Below are 17,878 nucleotides of genomic sequence, written 5' to 3'. Positions count from 1 at the left end.
TCTACCCTACTTACCCTCACATCTTCATACCCCATCCAAAAGAACCCCAAAAAATTTCAAATCTATTCTCATATTGCATCATCTGCTTAGTACCTATACTAGCTAGATATAACAAATCCATCCGTCTCCTTTTTTAAATGCCAGTCAATGAGAAGCTGTTTAAATTTGCTCTCCAGGATATCTTTTAATAATAAAACTCCATCCTTCTACCCATCCATTCAAATGACTTTGATAATTTTACAATCCATCAACGCCTAGATAGCCCGATTGCCTTAAAACGCCATGCTCATTCATTCCGTCCATCCATCCATTATTTCATCATGATCACAATCTCCACTCCTTCCCTTTTTATCTCATTCCTTACATTCTTTCTGTCTAGCCAATTATCCCACGAAAGTCTCCGTGATTTGAAGAAGAAATTAGAACTTAGTAATGCCAAAGAATCTTTTGGCTTAATACCCTGGCACCCAACATTTCAAATTCTTTTTGTCCGATCCAACTCTCATGCATCTTCATTCTAGCAAAAACACTTGCTCCCTTCCAAACCACCACCTGACCATCCATTTCCCTAGGACTAGTTCCCACCAAAATCCTTTCTGCGAGATCTGGTCTCTTCTTCCTGAGTTTATCTTCAAGGAAAGGTCCAAATCCAGGAGTTTTCGCACCTCCACCGATTAACATGATGCCACCATAGAAATCACGAGCTTTTTTATCATCATGCTTGGCTGCGTGGGTGATAGACGTTATGATAGCAGTGTCTAAGGGAGCGACCGGCAAAACGGAGTCGCGTTCAATAGCGAGATCCTTAGCAGTACGGGCATGAATATCGACAAACATACCTGCTGGGGGTATAGGTGTATTACCACTGTGACTACCATTCATGCCGTTTGTGGGACCGGGAGAGCCGGCGGTTGTTCCGTTACCTCCAAAGACAAACGGAACAGGGACAGGAGTATTTGCACCTTCTGGAGCAGGTGACGCGGCAGCGGAAGTCACGCTAGAATGTACAGGATTGTCTGTGTCCATACGGAGTAAGTTGAAAGGGTTCGGCTTCTCTTTTTGAGGTGTAGAGAAAGACATGTCAGCCATCCCGTTGGATGTGTTAGGATTGTATCCATTTGCATTTGTTGCAATAGAGGGTTTGATAGCTGCCAGGATTGCAAGCTGAGCTGAAGATGTGGGATCATCCGGAGTGTCGACATCATAAGCATTGTATGATCGATCCAGGAGCTTGCGACGACCCTTCAATTTATCACTATTATCAAAGACTGAAGGATCGTAAAAGCCCATAGGAGCAAGGATAACCTCATCATATGTTTTAAAGCCATATTTGTGAGTAGGTTGATTTGGTGCGCGAAGGTGAAAATTGTAAAGTTGAACGGATATCTCAGCCTGATTCATAGTGCAGTATTTGATCTTCAGTTCCTCTGCGAGAAGAAAGTCGTATCGTCGCTTAAGATTTATGTCGGCATACGGAAAGTGATCATAGAGCATCATTTTGATGAATGTTTCAGTAACATCATATCCTCCATATTTGAGGTTAACGCGAGAATCCTCTATGCACATACCATCCTCAACACAGCAAATTGATGTTTTTTGTGCCCCAACATCAACTACACAAGCACTTGTATAACCAGCTCCAAATGTAGCGGCATGACTTTCTTGAATGAAGGCGACTTGTTTGAACTCAAAGCCCCTAAGACACATATCTAACATTTGCTCCAGGTATTTCTTGTCATAGAGATCCGGCACCACCATTATACAGCTGTATTGTGTCCATTCACTGGTTCTCTTAAGACCAAGGTCTCTTTTTATGGCCTGCTCAATGATTGTCTCGAAATCATTGAACATCGCTTCGCGGATGTAATAATCATCCTCATGGAACAAACCAGATTGCATAGGCCAGAAAAGTTTATATGGTGGTTCGGAGTTGTCTGCTATGCGCTGTGCATCGGGGCCTGTAACAGCTTTTATAGATCCTTTTGCAATATCCGTCCATTCCATACGAAGTGGATCATTGTGTTCTGGAATCTTTTCTGGTTCAATACGTCGATTGTAATTAACAACCAACTCTTTTGAGTTGGGTAATACTTTGCGCCTATTTGCACGCATATCTACCTTCAGATCGGCACACTGTTTATTATATTTCTTTGACCATTCTTCTCCAAATTGCTGCTCTGGAGGAAGCTCAGGATTCTGTCGCTTTGGACGAGGTTCGTATTCTTGAGATTCTGTGATGGGGAATTTTTCGGCGATTGCCATTATGACTGTCTTTGGAAGGGCATCACTGGCTAAACCTATGCGCAAATTTTGACTTCCAGGGTGGATAACGATCGTCTTTGAAGCGGCCAATTCATCCGTAACATCTGTATCCTCCGATTCGTCTTCATCCATAGGTAGTGGTACGTCAGCGGTTCCTGTGCGCGCAAGAGCTCTGTCTTTATTTTTGGCATCGCGTATGAGTTTTTCTTGATTTGCTTCGTTCTGTAGACGTGATGCAAGCAATTGATCGTCGCGCTTTCCGAACTCTCTGCGAATTGTTAGTTGGTGAAAGTTGTAGGTTATGAAAAGGTAAGCGTTTGCAAAAAGGTATGCGATATGGCCAGACCAAAGAGGTAAGATACATACGTATAATAATTCTTCTGATTAATTGGGACGGCTTCTGGCCAGCTTGTTTGCTTCAATCCATTGTCTGTTCGTTCCAAACCTTCTTCCCGCATCAACGTCCTTCCAGATTTCTTTCCACCCGCCATTTTGATGTCTCCGAAGTCGAATTCCTCGAGGTCGAGGATTCTTTCGCGATGAAAATTGGTAAGGGCTGGTTGGTAAAATCCAGTGGCTCTGAAGATACAAAGGGTGCAGCAGGTTGGAATTGTAGCTTTGAAAGCAATGATTTATTTGATTTTGGTATAGAAGTTACCTATCTCCATTATCTTCTGGTGGTTGTGCTCGAGCCATGTTGATACTGCCTAGGCGGTCAACCGAATCAAGCTTAGCCTATTGAAGGCTAACCGAGACACAAGTTAAACTCAGATCTAGGTTGGGTGGGGGATGATTAATATGAGAACAAAAATGGATTTATCAAACTATGTACATTGATTTGATTGCTATAAGATCACATGTACTTCATTGTTTATATTCATTTGATATGAATATATGATGTATTCCAGATATTTGACAACAAATAGTCCGAATCTGTACTATGTATTCATAGGATCGAGATATCTTGCTTTAGCCTCATGGATTTCTGGCTAGTCACTTCCTATTGACTTGAAACTAAGATGAGTGAGTATATTGGTACTCTTCTGAATGTAACAAAAGATGAATTTCAGTAATGGATATGCTCAGCTTGAAGTAGTCTAACATTCTTTTAAACATAGTACTGCAAGGACATTAGACAACTTGACCAAATTCGCTCGTCGTTAATGAGATTATCATACAGTAGACTTGGATGACTTTGGTTGGTTAAAAGGTTTGGATGCACACGTTTCAATCTGAAGTACGTGGAAACATTTGGATCTCGAGATTAGACTATCACTATAATGCGAATCTGGAATTGCACATCGAAAAAGGGATTATTGTAACCTCCATCCAACCATCTCTCTTCTGACAATAGACAGCGGTCGTCTAGTAGTCCTTTTGCAGCTAGCAACTAGGTGATGTTGAATGTCACGTGTCTACCTGTAATGAATCATTGAGCTGGTATATGAGAAGAAGAATAGGTGAAGGCTCTAAAGACTTTGGAATTCAATTGATTGAGCATCTAGAATGATAGCCGCAAGTACGCAAAAAAGTTCAGTGCTAGAAGCTGACAGGCGCACTATTTAAAAAGTCGGCTGTTGCTTGATGGTAAATAGCTCGAAGGAAAGAAAGAAACTTCTACCATACCTTCTAGAAAGACTTTTGACGATTCATCTGTGCACTTCCTATTCACTCCACACAGCTCATGACCTTATGTACTCCGTCCGTGACTTGCATAACTTTGCACGGGAGCGAGGCACGTAAGTCCGTTCACCCGTTCGTCAAACAAAGGGGGTTTTGATGGTACACCAATCGCGTCCATGTCCGAAAGCACAGGAGCGGAGCTGGGCTTTGCCCGCCCCCGATGCCTTATCTAGTCTAGCGTAGGCTCCACGAATCATTTACCTAGTGGGGTAAGGTTTGTTGAAATTGAGACAGGGGTGTTTGTCTTAAGATTTGATATTCTAGAAAGGGAGCTCGCTACGAGGAGGACAGTACGAGTACGCAGTGGATTGGTTACTAAGGGAATAGATTGGAGAGGGCCGATTTGATGATATTGGGACCGACTGTGAGATAGAGACGGTGATGATTAGGTTTCGCGCGTGAGATAGCCTTGGAAAATGATGAATATGGTGGTCATCTTGCAAAGTCGGGTATATTCGGTGTGATAGCAGGAATGAGCTAATCCCTCTCTCGCATTTGCTGCAAAAGAATGTGTCCTTAACGATCTGGATCATTTAGAACCATTTTGAGTCATACCGACTGCATGGGGAGGAAGTAGGTAAGCACGTCTCTCCCTATCGTGTTAAGATGTTGTTATACAGAGCATCTGCAGTTGTGGGTAAAATTTGTGTTTCCATAAAAAGCCATTTGAGGAATGGAGTACGTTGATAGAAGTGGATATCCGATTAGGGATCAGCAACGGATATAGAGCTGTAAGGGAGGAGAAATCAGGAGGTGGTGGGAATTTCTTCTTTGATATTCCAGGTGATTTCAATCCACCAATAGTATTGCAAGTCAAGACTTTTTCCTATTAGAAGGACATAATCATGAATGCATCCGTATCTTTTCGCTGTCAAGTTTAGCTGGCTCAGATTCTCCCTTTAGCAAAAATTATTATTGAGCACAGGTCAAGCTAAGCTTTTGATCTGAGCAATCCGAAGAACCTTGTTTTTCTTTTTACAAGGGAAGAGATACGCTCGATATACGAGGAATACAGGGAAAGAGGAACATACATATCTAGTAGTTAAAAAAAATAAAGTGGCGTGAATGGAACAAAATGGTGGCGAAGGGGAGATGGATGATCAGATATGATAAGATGTGAGAATCAGAATTTTATCATTGGTGAGGTGAAAGATGTAAAGATTTCAATGACCTTTCTTCAACCTTCCACTAATAACTTAATACTGGCATTGGTAGCTAGGAGGGAGTAGTACCTACGAAATACATACCAAGTACTCCAGCACCCAAATGCTCCATAGATGCGATTTGATATTAACCGGAGAACTGCTAGATCAGACTAATGGCTAACGGAAGCGACACAATAGATACTGGATAGTTTACGTACTAGCTATTTACGGTTACGTAGACTTACCAGGTAGCTTATGATCCTTGTGGTCGAGCTAGTTAGTCATCAAAGTCCATCGGGAAATTCAAACAATCCGCATCTCGGAACTTGTGACACCCGTTTGGAATTATGTCAAGTTCTCCGTTTCTTAGGATAAATAAATAAATAAATAAGTAATCTATTTATCTCTTTCTTTTCTGATCCTCATTTTAATGTACCTTACGTGATTATTTACTAAACATCCTCATAATAATTGTCTACAGACAAACACGTCCATACTTTAATTATCAAACTCTATCGAGTCTTCCCGATACAACAGCTCAAAACACCGTACGCCATTAATTCGCACTCTGTTTACTGACAGTACGAAAGAAGAACTGCCAGAAGCACAACACCATAACATACATACAACACCATAATATACCTACATCTCCAACTCAGTTTCTACCGATTTCTTGCCGACATTGCCCACTTTTACGACTCCTCAATTCTTATCGAGGCCGCCAATCATGGCTGGCGAACTATCAGAGAAGGTTGAGACAGCGGAGCCTGAGAGCCGTCCATCCAGCAATGGAGGCTCGTCTTTAACTGAACGCGATTCCAGACAAGAACAAAAGAACGGGGAAGGGACAACGACCGTGTCGCCAACTAAGGAAAAGAATTTGTCGAAATTAGACTCGAATGTTGTGAAGGTGGCAAATAAGGATGAAGATATTTACGCACATTTACCTCCTCATGAGGCGGAAATATTAAAACGACAAGTGGTGTTGCCAGATATTTCATCCGGAGTTGGAAATTTATATCGCTTCTCGACTACAAATGATATCATTATTATGGTTATCAGTGCCATCTGCAGTATTGCGGCGGGGGCTGCATTACCTTTGATGACGGTTATCTTCGGTCAATTGGCGGGAACATTTGCAGATTACTTTGCAGGATCGAGTAGCAAGGAGCATTTTAATCATACCATCAATCACATGGTTCTCTACTTTATCTACCTTGGCATCGCCGAGTTCGTCACCATTTACATCTCTACAGTCGGATTTATTTATGTTGGAGAACATATCAGTGGAAAGATTAGAGCACAATACTTGGCTGCTTGCTTGCGCATGAATATTGGTTTCTACGATAAGCTAGGATCAGGAGAAATTACTACCAGAATCACAGCTGATACCAACTTGGTTCAAGATGGTATCTCCGAAAAGGTCGGCTTGACACTTAATGCATTGGCTACATTCTTTACCGCTTTTGTGATTGGCTTCATCAAGTCATGGAAACTGACGCTTATTCTCACATCTACCGTTGCGGCTATCACTGTTATCATGGGAGGAGGTTCCAGATGGATTGTCAAGTACAGCAAACAGTCCCTTCAATCTTATGCCATTGGAGGATCTATCGCGGAAGAAGTCATTTCATCTATCAGGAATGCCACTGCCTTTGGTACTCAAGATAAGCTCGCTCGTCAATATGACAAACATCTTGCAGAGGCAGAGAAATACGGATACAGGACCAAATTTACATTAGCTATCATGGTAGGAGGCATGTTTTTGGTCATCTATCTTAATTATGGTCTAGCATTCTGGATGGGTTCTAGGTTCCTCGTTGATGGATCCATGACGCTTTCTCACATTCTCACAATCTTGATGTCCATCATGATCGGAGCTTTTGCTTTTGGAAATGTTGCTCCCAACGCTCAGGCTTTCACAACTGCTATTTCTGCCGCGGCAAAGATCTTCAACACAATCGATCGTGTTTCACCCTTGGATCCAACCTCTACAGAAGGTATCAAGCTCGATCACGTCGAGGGAACTGTCGAATTAAGAAACATCAAGCACATCTATCCATCCAGACCTGAGGTCACAATCATGAACGATGTCAGTTTGGTTATTCCAGCCGGCAAAATGACAGCTCTTGTGGGTGCATCTGGATCCGGGAAGAGTACTATAGTTGGCTTGGTGGAGAGATTCTACGATCCAGTCGGCGGTCAGGTTTTGATTGATGGGCATGATGTTAGTACCTTGAATTTGCGATGGCTACGACAACAAATTTCCTTGGTGAGCCAAGAGCCTACATTGTTTGGAACTTCTATATTCGAAAATATTCGCCACGGACTCATTGGAACTAAATTCGAAAATGAGACAGAAGAACGTCAGAGAGAATTAGTTATCGAGGCTGCCAAGATGGCCAATGCACATGACTTTGTTTCTGCTTTACCTGAAGGCTACGAAACGAACGTTGGTGAAAGAGCCAGCTTACTATCCGGTGGTCAAAAGCAACGTATCGCAATTGCAAGAGCCATGGTTAGCGATCCAAAGATTCTCCTACTCGATGAAGCTACATCTGCTCTTGACACAAAATCCGAGGGTGTCGTACAAGCCGCTCTTGAGGTTGCTGCTGAAGGACGAACTACCATCACAATTGCTCATCGACTGTCCACTATCAAGGATGCGGATAACATCGTTGTCATGACTGAGGGTCGCATCGTTGAACAAGGAACTCACAACGACCTGCTTGCTAAACAAGGTGCTTACTATAGATTGATTGAAGCACAAAAGATCGCTGAAACCAAGGAAATGACCGCTGAAGAACAGTCAGAGATCGACGCCAAAGACGATGAACTTGTACGCAAAATGTCCAATAAGGTCGGAGGAATTGAATACAACGAGGATCCAGATGATAAGAATATTGTCAACAAATTGAATCGCACAACAACGGAAAAGTCACAATCATCTCTCGCACTTCAAGGCAAGACATCGTCATCAGAACAACATGATTCATTATGGACATTGATCAAGTTGATTGCTTCATTCAACAAAACTGAATGGAAATTGATGTTGGTTGGGTTGTTCTTTTCGGTTATTTGTGGTGGAGGTAATCCAACTCAAGCCGTTTTCTTCGCCAAGGAAATCATTTCACTTTCACTTCCTGTCGTTCCTGCCAACTTCCATAAGATTAGACATGATGTCGATTTCTGGTCTTTGATGTATCTTATGTTGGCGATTGTCCAATTCCTTGCATTTTGTGCCCAGGGTATTGCCTTTGCTTTCTGCTCAGAAAGGCTCATTCACCGAGTCCGTGATCGTGCTTTCCGTACAATGCTTCGTCAGGATATTCAATATTTCGACAGGGATGAACATACTGCGGGTGCTCTCACATCATTCTTGAGTACCGAAACTACCCATGTTGCAGGATTATCTGGAGTTACCTTGGGTACGCTTTTGACAGTTATTACTACGCTCATCGCAGCATGCGTTCTTTCTCTCGCCATTGCCTGGAAGTTGGCTCTTGTCTGTATCGCCACCATTCCGATTTTGCTTGCTTGTGGTTTCTTTCGATTCTGGCTTCTTGCGAGATTTCAGCAAAGAGCGAAAAAAGCATATGAGAAGAGTGCTAGTTATGCTTGTGAAGCTACTGGTGCTATTCGAACCGTTGCATCCTTGACCAGAGAGCAAGATGTCCTTGCTCATTATACCCAATCCCTCAAAGACCAAGAACAAAAGAGTTTGAGATCCATCTTGAAGTCGTCATTACTTTATGCCGCGTCTCAATCTTTGGTGTTCCTTTGCGTCGCACTTGGATTCTGGTATGGTGGTCAACGCATCGCTTCCAAGGAGTACACCATGTTCCAATTCTTCGTTTGTTTCTCGGCTGTCATTTTCGGTGCTCAATCCGCTGGAACTATCTTTTCTTTTGCACGTAAGTAGTCCTTCGATCAATTATCTAAATCTTCTTACTAACATATTATAGCGGATATGGGTAAGGCCAAACAAGCCGCCCAAGAGCTCAAGATTCTCTTTGATCGCAAACCTGCTATCGACTCTTGGTCCGAAGATGGAGAGCGCATGGAGTCTATGGAAGGATATGTCGAGTTCCGTGACGTTCATTTCCGCTACCCCACTCGTCCAGAACAGCCCGTACTTCGCGGCCTCGACCTCCAAGTCAAGCCTGGACAATACATTGCTCTCGTCGGTGCATCCGGTTGCGGTAAATCTACGACCATCGCTCTTCTTGAACGTTTCTATGATCCTCTCGTTGGTGGTATCTATGTCGATGGTAAAGAGATTTCTTCTTTGAACATCAGTGATTACCGCTCGCACATCGCGCTCGTATCTCAAGAACCAACTCTCTACCAAGGTACCATCCGTGAGAACATGCTTCTCGGAGCTGATCGTGAGGATGTTCCTGATTCGGAAATCGAGTTCGCATGTCGCGAGGCTAATATCTACGATTTCATTATGTCGCTTCCTGAAGGATTTTCCACAATCGTCGGTTCAAAAGGAAGCATGTTGTCTGGTGGACAGAAACAAAGAATCGCTATCGCTCGTGCTTTACTCCGTGATCCAAAGATCCTCTTGTTGGATGAGGCTACTAGTGCATTGGATTCCGAGAGTGAACATGTCGTCCAAGCAGCATTGGATAAAGCAGCAAAGGGAAGAACTACAATTGCAGTCGCTCATAGATTGAGTACTATTCAAAAGGCAGATTGTATCTATGTTTTCGATCAAGGTAGAGTCGTGGAGAGTGGCACACACTCTGAGCTTATACATAAAGGTGGTAGATACTCCGAGTTAGTCAACTTGCAGAGTTTGGGCAGAAAGTAATAGGAGAGAGATGTAGTGGAATCTGAAGAAAAGAGATGCTTGATATGAAGACGGATATGGGGGATGATTTTGAATTTTTGTAATGCATTTTAATGGTTGCAGATCTGATGAGCGTTACGCATATATACCTCATTGGAGTCTTTAGTTTTTATATTTTCACGTTGTGGCACGGGAGCATATATATCATTGGCTCTTTCTTTTTAGCATGGCGATGGCGTTTGGAGGATTATTATGTCATGTTGTGCTTCATGGCATGATATTATATGGACATAAGTTTATAGATTTTGAGTTTAAACTTTGAATTTGGGGGAGAAGAGGAGATGATAGATGTATATTGGTGCGTGGAATACATTACTATGTAGATGAATGGATGGATGAATGAATGAGTTGATCATTCATGATGGATAATAAATGATGGACGAATAGCGATAGAAAATCATCACTCTATTTCTTCTTTGCTACACTATACCACTATTCTTTCATAATCGTATCAACAATGTATCTCACTTCAGATAAGAGATCATTCTTTGTATAATTAATAGTAAGGACTTTTTAAAACTCTACAGAATAGTTTCAGATATAAGTCCCTCGCCCAGAAATCCCAATTATTCAAATCCCTTAATATGAAGACCTAGTAGGTATTATAATCATTAGATACCTATCTATCTCTATAATATCCACAAAAACCGGAAATGATAATATTATATCAAAACTCATCAAACCCATCAATAAACTTCTCTCTCTAGGAGCAAGAGCAATTAATTCACTGCTAAAAAAATCAATATTGTGATAACTTGTTCTATTTTATTCGATTCTGTGTAATAATTACTTTTTGCTTGTTGGATTGCTGGATGTACTTAGTTTCTTGTGTTTATGGTTGTTTGGGTCGATTGGGGGGGGGAGGGAGAAGGGGTGATTGGAAGTAGGGAGTAGGTTGGGCGTGGTTTTTTGTTTTTTGAAAGGGGCTTTGTTGGGAAAAGGTTGCGCGGGGGTTGAGGGGGGATGCAGATGGAGGTGAAGGTGGATGGGAAGAGATAGATGGTTTTTTATTTTAATAGAGCGGTGTTTTTGGGTGGATAGAAGACGGAGGGGGCAGGCGGCGGAAATTTATAAACATCAAACATACGTTTTATTGATCCAATCAAGAAGTGCTGCGCAATACTACTACTTAGGTAGGTAAACTTGCTTGTAAGGACAACATCATCGGTTTAAAGATTAAACAATTGGAGGGACTAATATTCACTACCTAGTGGTAGGTAATAGATTATTGTTAACCTCTCACAAGGGATTATATTAGTATAGTGGCTGCCGCTTTACATTCAACGACTTCGCTAGTGATTATTCAAATGAGGTTGTCATTGGCCAAAAACACCCACATATGGTTTCTTACTTGTTTACTCCGCCACGACGTCCAATTCATCCCAAACTTCAAAACAATCAACCGCGGGAAGTACGAACAATCAATACACCTTCAGAAATATTACCAAGGGTACACTTCTACCATCACTGGAGCGTCGACATGATGGTTGACTACGCAAAATATCGAGTGGTAAATTTGAAAAAAGCTTCTACTGGCTCGTCAACTTCCAACTAATGGCTTGAAAGCTACTTTAGTGAAACGTTTGACACAGTCGGATGCTCTTCACGTTTCTATTGAGGAGGTGATCAATGGAGAAGTTAAGCAGGAAATACATTCTACCGCGTAAGTACTGTTAATAGCCCCAGAGTTTTAAAAGGCATGTCGCTGTCTTCTGCTGTTGACGATTTCGGGAGTTCCATGCGACAGGAAGAATGCACCTGGGCACAAACCACGCTTGTTGGATTCTATTGATTGTGGTTAGATACTAACATCTCTTTAGCCCTCCACTGCAATCAGAAAATACAATCAGTAACGCAAAGCATCATAATTTGTATGATGCTTTGGATACACTCAAAAACATACCTGGCTTTACTCCTACATCCGCTGGCCATATGATGATCAAACAGGAGAACAACTACCTCTCATCACAGAGCCAGAATCCACAACCCACGCCGACAACATACAATGCTTCACAATCTTCTCCACATACCAAACTCGATGCTGTTCAATTCAATGAGAATGATTTTAGCGATGATGACAATATTGACTTGGATACCAATTACGATTTGCCAATGTCTCAATCCTCCTTCACCAATTCTCAACCACGTGCACAATCTCATCCTAGTGTACGTAGTCAATACCATATGTCTGCCTCGACTCAAAACTGTGGCAGAACGCCACCGTCTTCAAGCTCCTATCAAGGCTATCCTAAGATGACACAAGATCCTTATGCATCGGCAACACCCATTCAACGTCAGCCATTAACAACTCTTCAGAACAACTAGAAATTACCACCATCATCCTTAAAGACCCATACACCAGGCAATCTTAAAGTCCAAATCAAGTCGGAAAGGAGAATGTTAGATAGTCCTTTCGATTCTTCCTTGCCAGATTTCAGCACTTCCCAAGCGACACCTCAACCACTCACTTCAGCCTCATCATCGTCTACAAACATCAAAACAGGACGACCTTCAAAGTCTTCAGCCAATTCTCCCTATCTATCGTATTATCAGATGGAGCAGATGTATTATACAAGCGGCCAAGATCCCCAGACTGACCAAGAAAAGCTTGCACGCAGGCAGTGGTTGGCAAAGTTGGGTATCGACATTAGCCCATTCAATTTTGTTTATGTTGGTCCACTGCAAAGAGACAAGTTTGAAGTCCACTGGGCTTTAAAGTCTCCTGAAATTCGTCGAGATATTGAGAAGAAAGCAATTCGATTGAAACAGCCATATTCAAAAGCGTGAGGTACCTACTCGATTAGCTCCCTTCGTCCTACGAACACAAGTTCCAATCAAACTTATTGGACCGGTGCCTCTATCCTTCGACGAACTAGAGCAAAGATACTTCAATATTCCTCAAAGAAAAACATTGGCTTATCATGATCTCATACCGGAAAGACTTAGTTGGCTCAAAGAATTAGGTTTGGACGATCCCCGATATTTACCTCTGTCGCAGACTTTACTGGAAAGACATGCATTAAACAATCTCTATGATGAAAAACCACGCGTAGAGCGAAGAGCGATCGAAGCTAAAGCAAAGTGCATTAATGCCATGCTCGATCCACCAAGCCCATCATGGGAGACTTTGGAGCAAACCTATGAGATTTACCCCGCGAGTGCCTTCACTACATACGGAGCATATCTTGATAAACGTCGCTAATGGCTCCGACAACTTGGTCTCGATATTATCCCTTTCTGCTACAAAACCTTGGAATTATCCGAGGGTAATATGCAGGGTATGGAGATAGCCTGGAGTGCAATGACTGAGATTGAACGGAATAAAGTTCTCGAGACAGCGAAGATCATCAAAGAAGACAGTAATCCAGTTGTTGATTCATGGTTAGACTTCGAATACACATATAGCTTTACCCAGGAAAAAGACAGGGAGTTCAAGAATGACGCCGTGGGATATGCCAAGAAACGCGAATACTGGATCATTGATATAGGATTGAATGTTGATCCCTTCAATAACGCCTATTCTACTCCTACGTCTTTGCAAACAGCTTGGTCTAAAAAATCTATCGAGGAAAGGAAATCTATCATCACTAAAGCTAAATATGAAAAAGAACGCTATGTTAGAGATTTAGCGAGGAAAAAGGCTGAGAAAGCAGGTGATAACTACAAAGCTCCTCCGACTGAAGTTAAGAAGTCAAGTAAACATTCGTCTACGGCGAAATCGTCTAGTAATAAAGTCACCAAATAGTCCAGTAGTCGATATGCTTATGGTGGTTATTTTGGCAGGTCGACCGCCTCTTGAAATTATGGATATTCGGGTTATGGGTATGGGAGGTATGGGAGATATTAGGATGACTAACTTAATTAGTGTGTTGGATGGATTTTTGCTGAATCTTTTTCTGTGATGGATGGTTTTACTAGTTGGGCTTTTTTGTAAGATGATTTCCTAGGGCTTTCATCAAAGTGTTTTGTTGAGTGTATTCTGTTCTATTTTGGATAGATTGTTTTACTTCAGGACGATGATCATGGAGCCTGCGGGCGGGCGGATAAAAATGATGTTTTTGAGCGCGTCTTGATTTTCTTAGTTATTTTGTACATTACTTTTTTCTCGAATTTGGGGCTTGGAGTTTAATAGCTTGCTGGACAATCATTGTACATTTGGATACAAAGTATAGAAAATCACAAGATATGGTTCACGTCAATTTAGCTACTTATTTAGAGCTGTTTCGAAATGGAGTTGGTTAAAATTATATTTGTACAATACCCTGCAGAATAATAAAAGCGAGATCCTACTAGATACTTGCGAATATTTTGCACGCTTGGCAATCATCACTGTGAAAATTGTAATACCTGCTCTAAGTCCCAATTCACGTATTCTTACAAATAATATGGTACTTCTGGATGAGAAAATTTATTGTAAAGTAGCATAGGCAGATTTAAATATTAGTAGCGCTTGGTTCGGAGGAAAGTGGCACTGGTCGATATGTTTTGGATTAGGAATTGGAGGTTTTCGGTATACTAATCCATTGTATATTTTACTTATTATGGCTGTATCGAATAGGGAGATGATGGTGTGCCAGACGGAGAGTCACTGTGAGGATGCGGGGAAGGGGGGAAATCGATAAAGCAAGTATTTTTATGTAGTAATCGGGGATAACTGATAAAGAATCACTAACATACTTTGGTTAATACAATTTATAGAAGATATTGGATGGATGTGTTATGTTTAGAGCCTTTGAGTAAATGAGAATGTAAATAGGAATAGAATGACGATACAGATGTAGATGTAAATCCGAGTTTGTATTGTATGAAAGAACAAAGTACTAGGTATATTGATATTTTATAAAATGGATGAAGCGGATCGTGAGAATTGTGATTAATATTGTTGATTGCGGAGAGTGGTTGGGGGAGAATGGGGATAAGAAGAAGAATGAATCTTCAAGTGTCCTTTTCAGATATGATGTCAATGAAGTAGGTTGTAATGAAGTACGGATATGGTGATCATCATATCAAATAGTAACATAAGAAATTAAGACTGCAAAGTTAAGGTAACTACCTCAATAATTCAGCAATTTATAAGTTTCCCGCGAAGTACTACCTCTGCGTAAATCAACCACTGGTAATAAAATAAGCTATTAGTCCACTAGTGGTCCTTTGAATAGGAAGTGGTGTGGATGAATACCTAATTAGTATGTATAAAGCTCCCCCACGTCATGATTACGTCATCTCTCATTCCTCACCAGCCGAACCTCTACCACAACTCAGCTCGCAACCACATCCAATATTCCCATCCCTATACATAACAACAAAGTCCAAAGACATCTTCTACATACATTTAACAATAAATTAGTACGTAAATATCACGAAAATGATAGTCGCAGGTACAATTTCACGCGTACAGAGAATGGTTGATCGCGTTGTGAGTCCGGAGACGAGATCGAGGTTCTATGGGAATGTTTCGGAGTTCTTTCAGGATCAGCCGCTTATTGCTGTATGTATCTCTCTTCCTCTTTATTTTGAATGGGATATCTGTTCTATCGGAAAGTAGTCGTGCTGTTTTGGTTGATTGCGGTGGATCCGCTGGTTTAATCCACTCGTTCTGGGCTCTCCATTCGTTTGTACACTACGTACAATTACAATTACCTCTTATCCCTCCTACCTCTACTCATATCCATACCACCCATCCCACTCTCAACACCTAATCTCCTCACTCACAATAACTAACCACACCCCGCAGACCTTCCTCCTCACCACCCTAACAATTTCCCTCCCACCCCTCCTCCTCTTCACAACCTTCACCCTCTCCGTCCTCGCCTTCTCCTTCATATCCGCCATCCTCTTCTCTCTCTTCTGGATCGGAATCGCTACTATCCTTCTCATCCCAACACTCTTCTTTACTTGTGGTTTGGGTATTATTATATGGGTATGGGCTATTAGCTCATGGGTTGTTGCGAGATGGCTATATGGATTTGTGCCGGCGACCCAGGGGAAGGGAGAATTTAAATTTCAGGATGGGAAGAAGGTGGTGGTGAAAAAGGAGGAGGGGGAATTTCCGCAAGGAGGTGTTAGGAATGGGGTTTGATTACATAGGCTGATGCGGGGGTGGGAAAATGGAGGGAGGATTAGGGGAGGGGGTTGGTAAATATGGGATTGGTTGTTTTGGAGTAAATTGTTTGTAGGAAGCACGGATTTATATTATGGGATTGGATGTGCAGGCGGATTGAATATACAAAAATGGGATATTAGGGAAGCTCGCGGATTACAGCGGAACAAGGGAGTACTTGAGCGTACTTAATTTCTTTACGAATCTTTTAAATGTTATCTGAATCATGACCCTCTTTTTCACTCCTCCAAGCGTCTCTGCTTGCTAACCAGCTGTATTGAGTAAAGCCACTAGAAAGCACGAGTTACATGTAAATATATCGAACTTCGGAGTGTTTGTTATAAACTCGTCACCGCATCAATCATGGGAAGGTAGTAGTTTCATTACCGGGTATCCTCTTAAATCAGTATCCTGACCACCATATACCAGATAAAATATTCCACTAGCAAACATATCACATTACTCCTAATTGGGAAAGTGGCCGTATAGGTTTGGTATACTGGGATGCTTGTTGGAGCTCATCATATTGGGATTTTATATCTTTGTGTAGGTGTATGTATATATCATATATTTTATTGAGTAGAAAACCCTCAGGATTAATGTTGAGATATATATACTTGTGACAGTTCTGGATCTATGTGGAAACCTCGTCCAATTAGTTTTTTCGAATGACTGCAAAGGTTTATTGTTTGTGAGGGTTTATTTCTCACTGTTCTTGGTGTTAGGTATTGTTCAAGTGGCTTCGTTGGAATCTGCATACTAGGTACAATATTACATATTCTTTAAATCGGCTATCTCAAAACCCAGGTCGTTGGGCCGTTCGTCGGTAAGTTTAAGTTTTGTACGATTTGAAAATACAATCGAGTATTTATTTATTCATTCATTCATTCATCATCAACAGAGCTATATCAGGGACGGATTTAATCTTCAATTCTCGAATATGCCCCAGCTGAGAGAGTATATATTTTATATATATATATCAGAAATATCTGATTTGTGATGACTTATTCTTTGTGAAAAACTAGTAATGATATCTATTATCTTTCTGTTGATTAGGTTCGAATTAGAGGGATTATAATATAAGTCTTACTGTTGGTACGAGAAGGATACGGAAGACGTAGCACCCACGGATTACGTAGGTCCTGTATGTCTAATTGTATTCTGTCTAAAGAGCTAGCTACATATTGAAAGTAGTAAGTCTTATATAGACTTACTAAAAGAGCTAGTCTCTTTCGCGTTCGCTTAGTTCTTTATTACAGTAGTAATTGAATTGAAGTCATTCACTTCGTTCACACACTTACAATAAGCGAAAGATTTTCGATTTCGGGGGTAGGCTGGCTGTTATTGAGTATATATAACTTTAGCTGGTCAATTATAAGTATGGGAATATTTCCGCGGATTTTCCTGACTACTTCACCTATATGAAATAAAAAACTTGATGCTCGTCCCTGAGTCTATATCATCAAATTTGAAATAGTAAGATTGGTCGACTATGCGTCTCGAGGGAAAAAAAACCAAAAAAGGCAATTCAAAATAGAGATGATCCCGCACAACACTGATATCACATCCGACTCAAACTCCATCCATTACTTCCTTTCTTCCTTCATAAATCCCAGTGTCCTTAAATATAGAAACTGGAAGTTCTTGCTTTGAGGACGAATTAGCTGAAGCTCCAGCACGCACAGCTTCTCTATGCTTCGCTTTTGTCTTTGATTACCCAGAATTTTTTTGTTTTCATGCTGTGATTAGTCCTGTTTAGTGTTTAATGATAGGAAGATGTTTTGAGTGGTTGTTTGCGTTGTATTTTGCATGGTATAGTATGGTATATAT

The 17,878-nt window shown here is 41.3% G+C and overlaps 5 protein-coding genes across 5 annotated transcripts; 4 read left to right on the top strand and 1 right to left on the bottom strand.

Annotated features, from left to right (window-relative positions):
- Nucleotides 1–426: 426 nt before the first annotated feature.
- SS1G_07288 (hypothetical protein) lies at nt 427–2,958 on the bottom strand (the record flags this gene model as incomplete). Its single annotated transcript, XM_001591792.1, has 3 exons — nt 427–2,530; nt 2,629–2,793; nt 2,921–2,958. 3 exons carry the CDS (start codon nt 2,956–2,958, stop codon nt 427–429), a joined length of 2,307 nt encoding a protein of 768 aa, XP_001591842.1.
- A 2,859-nt stretch (nt 2,959–5,817) lies between these two features.
- Nucleotides 5,818–9,909, top strand: SS1G_07287 (hypothetical protein; the record flags this gene model as incomplete). Its single annotated transcript, XM_001591791.1, has 2 exons — nt 5,818–9,004; nt 9,056–9,909. 2 exons carry the CDS (start codon nt 5,818–5,820, stop codon nt 9,907–9,909), a joined length of 4,041 nt encoding a protein of 1,346 aa, XP_001591841.1.
- An 873-nt stretch (nt 9,910–10,782) lies between these two features.
- On the top strand, nt 10,783–12,735 carry SS1G_07286 (predicted protein; the record flags this gene model as incomplete). The annotated part of the gene is made up of 5 exons (XM_001591790.1): nt 10,783–10,838; nt 10,990–11,081; nt 11,524–11,611; nt 11,769–12,114; nt 12,274–12,735. 5 exons carry the CDS (start codon nt 10,783–10,785, stop codon nt 12,733–12,735), a joined length of 1,044 nt encoding a protein of 347 aa, XP_001591840.1.
- Nucleotides 12,736–13,219: 484 nt separating this feature from the next.
- SS1G_07285 (predicted protein) lies at nt 13,220–13,693 on the top strand (the record flags this gene model as incomplete). Its single annotated transcript, XM_001591789.1, has 1 exon — nt 13,220–13,693. One exon carries the CDS (start codon nt 13,220–13,222, stop codon nt 13,691–13,693), a length of 474 nt encoding a protein of 157 aa, XP_001591839.1.
- Nucleotides 13,694–15,313: 1,620 nt separating this feature from the next.
- Nucleotides 15,314–16,027, top strand: SS1G_07284 (hypothetical protein; the record flags this gene model as incomplete). The annotated part of the gene is made up of 2 exons (XM_001591788.1): nt 15,314–15,436; nt 15,683–16,027. 2 exons carry the CDS (start codon nt 15,314–15,316, stop codon nt 16,025–16,027), a joined length of 468 nt encoding a protein of 155 aa, XP_001591838.1.
- Between the last annotated feature and the right edge of the window lie 1,851 nt (nt 16,028–17,878).

This window comes from Sclerotinia sclerotiorum, genomic scaffold, assembly GCF_000146945.2.
Source record: "Sclerotinia sclerotiorum 1980 UF-70 scaffold_9 genomic scaffold, whole genome shotgun sequence".
Lineage (NCBI taxonomy): Eukaryota > Fungi > Ascomycota > Leotiomycetes > Helotiales > Sclerotiniaceae > Sclerotinia > Sclerotinia sclerotiorum.
This window is presented reverse-complemented; position numbering and strand designations above follow the sequence as displayed.